General features: G+C 51.8%; 1 protein-coding gene across 3 annotated transcripts in view; it reads right to left on the reverse strand.

Moving 5' to 3' along the window:
• LOC113216127 (acid sphingomyelinase-like phosphodiesterase 3a) overlaps nt 1–5,404 on the reverse strand; it is a 206,940-nt gene that overhangs the window by 12,725 nt on the left and 188,811 nt on the right. For all 3 annotated transcript variants that reach the window (XM_026435862.2, XM_052265095.1, XM_052265094.1), the window contains 3 exons: nt 2,766–2,934; nt 577–767; nt 107–366 (listed from right to left, as the gene is read on the reverse strand). In XM_026435862.2, the coding sequence (XP_026291647.1) occupies nt 107–366; nt 577–767; nt 2,766–2,934 (620 nt within the window). The remainder of the gene's footprint in view (nt 1–106; nt 367–576; nt 768–2,765; nt 2,935–5,404) is intronic.

The following is a 5,404-nucleotide window of genomic DNA, read 5'->3' on the forward strand; positions in this document are numbered from 1 at the left end:
ATGACCAGATACAAGCAGGGCACGAATCACAAGTACCACACGCATTACACCACCACCACAGTGGAGTCATAAGCACTGAAAATCCAATAAGGAATGTCAGACTCACCGTCTTCTTCGCGATCCTGGCCTTTTGCAGCTCGTACTCGAGCCACGACCACTGGCCAGCGGGGTCCTCGTCGTGCACGCGGTTCTCGCGAACCTCCCAGGGCTCGCGCACCACGCCGGCCACGCCCTCCCGGCTGCGGCGCGGCTCGCCCCAGGCGTCCCGCGAGGACGCGGTGGACCTGCCGGGCTCCAGCCAGAGGTTCGTGTTGAGCGCAACGATCCTCAGCGGCTTGCTCTTCTGTTCGATCGTGTAGTAGCCGCCTGCGTGTAAAATAACAAGTTAAGTCAATCCAACACTGATCACATACACTTTCTTATTCCCTAATTCATGTAACTCCAAGTTAAGTTCCAGCGAAGAAAATTGTCCACGGTGGTCAGTTCAATTTCAATAAGAAAGAAGTCCGAGTTTGAGTTAGTAAAGGGTCTTATAAGAAGGCTAAAACCACCCATCTTTTGGTGCAGCAAACTCACCCTTGTAGAAGGTCGGCATGGCCTCCTCGGGGAGCCAATTCCTCCAGATCTCGGCGGCCTGCTTGTAGTGGTCGGCGTGCCGCACGTCGGGCCCCAGCACGGGGAACACGAACTGCGAGGTGAAGGCCCTGAGCAGCAGGGACGTCACCGTCATCGCCGTGGACGAGTCGTGACCAGTGACGGGGCCAGCCCTGCAGCACAAACACGGGACAAACACCATAACATTATACCTCGAGAGTTAAGACATTCACACTCTGAAATAAACTGTATAGGATAGTTGGGTGGCTTTGGTGCGCACTGATCTGGTTGGGGCCGTTTTGAAGTGTCAGCCAACTATGTAAGTCGTCTTCCCACTGGACGCCATGTGCCAAGGATTTACAGCGTAGACTAGACTAAACGATATGACACGTCGTGTTTAAATAACACGCTACCTAGTTAACACGTAGCAATAAACGCATCAAAAGCCGACGCTTCTCTTTTCCTTTCCGTGTCGTTTGGACGGGTCGTTACATAAAACGCCGAACAGCTGGATCAGCGGCAGAAGCAGACCGGCAAATGACCGGTCAGACATTACGGAGAGCATTTACATAAAATCGAACCACGGGTGGAAACGATTAGAATGGGGAGGGGTGGGTAGGAGAGGGACCCAAACGGAGGGGAAAAAACGTAAATAAATGAATGGCTTCATTAGTGTCGATAATTATTTATGTCGGGGTGCCGAACCCTCTCCGCCCGCCGCTGCGTCACAGCACAGCCAGAGGACGCGACAGGGAACGCAGGAATTCACGTGCCAATGAGATGCCAGCTCTACAACCGTAACATTGTCTCCTGGCTGGGAGAACAAGGGGGTAGGGGGCAGGAGAGACAACCTCCCCCAGACCAGCTCCACCGGAATGGCTCGGGACCGACCGCGACGACAATGGCCAGAGTCATCCGCGGCGGGCATTCCATATGCAGGCGAGGGATGCCTCAGAGATGCCATTGCAATGAGAGAGAAGGGGAGGGGGCAGCGAAAGAGGGGCAGCATTCATGGTCCGGCACACACATGGCGAGTCATCGGGATCGTCGCCAAACGGACCAAGTATTCATGTAATTTACGGACATACCCCTCCCACCCCCACGGTCTCTTGCAGCAAGCACACGGGTGGTGAATCAATGGCGCCCCGCTGAAGTGGAGAATCGCGAATTAAAATAATAGCAGCAGCTGCAGCATCACGGCGCGCGCTATCAGGGCAGGCGGCGGGAGGGGGGGACTCCCTCGGGTGCGATAGATACACGCGGCGGCGGCGTACCCCTTTTGCTTTCGCGGGGCGTGGCGGACCACTGCAGCCCCCCCCCCCCCATTCTTTACCACTCCAGCAGGTGGAACTTATCTCCCTCGAGGACAAAGCGAACGCGATACATTTTACTGCGCCGCTGGAGAAGGAAGAGCATGCTGGAGGCTGGAGCGTCATGCATGCTCCTGGTTCTGGCGGCTCGCACACGGCGTGTAAACCCGTCAACACCCGGCAAGGCATATTGCTGCCGTGTTTATCGCAACTGAAAAGTTAGTCGATTGCGGCTACCAACGGCGCCGCCCTGCCAGCTTGCCAACGCCGTGTCCTGTCGCCGCGCGCGCTTTCTCTGGCGCCAGCCCTGCCTCTCGACATTGTCTTCTGTTGAGCGCCCGCCCACTTCCCCCCGCCGCCGTCGTCAGGGATCGTTTACACGCGCTCAAATTACTTTCATTTCCAAGAGAAACCCGAGTCACACGTGCATCTCTCCGTATCGCGCTCGGCAGCAGCAGGCGACCTCACGCACCTCCCCCCCCCTCTAGCAGCCCCACGCTCGCACGGAGGTAAGGTCGAGGTGGTGGCAAGAAAAGACCAGAGGGGGGGGGGGGCTTATGTAACTGATACTGATGTGGTCCCATCCGATCAGGCGAGGGTGTCGTGGGCGTGTTGTTTTAGAGGGTGGGCCGGGCCGAGTCAGGCCACGCGTCATATGAGGAAAAAGTAAAGGTGTATGAGCCAGAAATAAACCCGCGGAAAACGAAAGATCGAATGTTTTAGAAGTAAATAAGAAGTAGAGAAGTCTGATCACAATATCGCTTTCAATATTTAGGAAATATTTCGTGTTTATAGACGGTTTGGGCGAAACACGTTTATAGAAGGTCTCGGTGGGCAGCACTAAATGTTATTTTCTCTTACCCGGTCCACAGGACGAAGTCCACTTCCTTGGCGATGTCCTTCATGGCGGTGGTGGCCGACTCCAACAGCGACAGCGGTGCGTCGCAGTGCAGGTCACCAAACTTGCCGTCCGGACGTCGGCTCTCGCCCATACCCAACACATTGCCGTTGCCACTCCACCGCCGGCAGTCTGCAAAAGAGAGAAAACGAGAGAGGGTGAGAACGAGCAAGTGCGTTCTGCTGCGGTGTGTTCTATTTTTCGGCTTAAAAAACATAAGAAGCAGTACGTCTCAGTGGTTGCTGAGCTTGCGCAGGCGTGGCTGTGTTCAAAAGCAAATCTTATATTTTTTTAATAACTTCTCAGAAGTGGGCTAAGTACATGGCAGGCGTTTACCTCAAGTTATAAAGAATGAGACACAGTATCGCAACCAATGTGACACGAGTCACAACACAAAGCTACAGTTTTGTAATCAGTGTACTTAATAGTTGTTTTGCGTAATTTATGTATGCAATGTTAAAAATTTTGTTGTAAATGTACAACACTTTTGATGTAAAGTTTGATAGCAACAAATGTTGTTGAAAAGCAACACATGTTGTAATCCAACAACATTCACCAAATTTTCATTCTAAAACATTGGTTCTTTACTTCCTCCTGCACCAAAAAATTGTAATAAAACAAATTTGTTCGTTCTGTTACGATACATCTGGCTATCAAAATTTACAACGGTTTTGTTGTGGTTTTACAACATGTTGAAACGTAGGAATCATTGTTATGGACCACTACGGGCGAAATAGAAGGAATCTGGCCACGTATTAATACAAACAAACGATGTTTTTTTTTTTTTAACAAACTATTCATTACAAAGGGTGTGATAATTTGAAAATATTTTTAAACAGTGGCGCATATAGGTTTTCGTAGCTTATGTTTTGTAAAACCCAGTCGAGGACCCATACACTCATCGCAAATAGCTAAACTTCCCTGAGGATTCGAGGTAACGATTGTTCCATAATTTGTCTTTACATACGCGAACACCTCTGTCCCGAACGCCACCCGCGCCCTCTTTTGTTCCAACTAGAGCGCACAGACACCGCAGCGAATTAAAGCGGGGCGAGCGGCTCCCGCGGGTCACTTTAATCGGATCCCTTTTTGTCACAAGCTCGTTGCGTTGCCATTTGGCGTCAAAATAATCCCCGTCCCCTCCAACCCCCCGCGCCCCTGGCCTCATCCCCCGGGGAGGGGGATCCAGCGCCAGGACCAACCCAAAGCGCTGCTGATGGACGTACAGGCGGGATGGGGTAGGGGTGGAGGAGATGGGGAGGCGTGAGGAGGGGTCGGGGGTGGGAGCTGCAAAATGGGACCGTGGCCCTGGTTCCACGCGTCGCTACCCCCGGGGGGGCCGGCGGGCGCTGGCTGAGTCCTACACAGCTTCCTCTTGAAAGCCCGGATGCTAATGTTTAGAGATCCATTTCCAAGCTCCCGTGACCGCCCTGGCGGAGCCCTGGCGCCCCCTCTCCCCCTGCTGCTCCGCCTCCGAACCCTATCCGCTTGCTTGGCATGATAATTTATGGATGACCCCGAACTGCAGGAGCATAGGATGGGATGAGTCGCGCTCAGCCAAGACGCGGGCGTGAGAGAGGGAAAGGGGGTGGGGGTTAGGGGGCAGAGGGGCCGACGGGCCATCTCTCGATGCATTAATTCGACATTTGTTTCCCCGGAGCTTCGTTTGCCGGATGTGAGTGCCCGTAAATCCAGCAGGGCGAGAGGCGCGGCACGCGAGGCGTGGCGGGCGGGGCGGGGCGTGGTGCGACGGGTGGTTTACCACCTCCAGACTACACTTCTCAGATCCCGTCAGCACTAAAACCCCCAAAATTCTTAGTATGTCTGCATTGGTCACGTGCGAATAATACTTCCGTAAACACACAGTATACTTTTACATTTGATACATTTTTGTATTTTTAGTAGATGCTACACTCAAAATCATTTTTATTTAATTTATACTGACACTCTAATGTTATGTGTGTATGAATGCTTGTGTATGATTTCTCGTGTAGGCGGCCAAACCTTGTGACTGCCCCACCTAGTGGCCTAGTGGTGCCATTCTTGTAGCACCAGTCCACCAGCCCGACCATACCCAACAATACTGGGCTGGGCCTTCCCGCGCTCCACTCTCTCGACTCTGTCCCTCTCCCCTCATGTACGGCACTAGGTGATCGGGATTGCACTTCAAAAATTTCAAAACATTAGAGAAAATTAGAGCACAACCCTCTCCTTAAATGTGTTCACCATTTGCTTTTAATCACCGATATTTGATTGATATTTTTAGCCGAGTTACTGAGCGCTTCATCAATCATACATTTGAAAAAACAAGAAGTCAACTTGCGTCACCTATTCACCTATATCACAAAAGTTTCACGAGGTTCCGCCCACAAAACACATCCATTACTTAGGCACACCCTTCGTTCTGCTGCGGTACATTGTAATCCTACCGCGCCAACTCCTACCGAGTTGCGCGTGAGCCTGCAGGCTATGAGTATGAGTGCCTCCGTAAAATAAATGTTTTACGAGTATGAGAATATCATATATATATTTTTTCTTGCATAGCGGATTACTTTGTCAGCCTCACACACTATTATTATATAGTAATCATAGAAGAGGGTAA

Source organism: Frankliniella occidentalis, unplaced genomic scaffold (genome assembly GCF_000697945.3).
Source record: "Frankliniella occidentalis isolate FOCC.00 unplaced genomic scaffold, Focc_3.1 Scaffold23, whole genome shotgun sequence".
Taxonomy (NCBI): domain Eukaryota; kingdom Metazoa; phylum Arthropoda; class Insecta; order Thysanoptera; family Thripidae; genus Frankliniella; species Frankliniella occidentalis.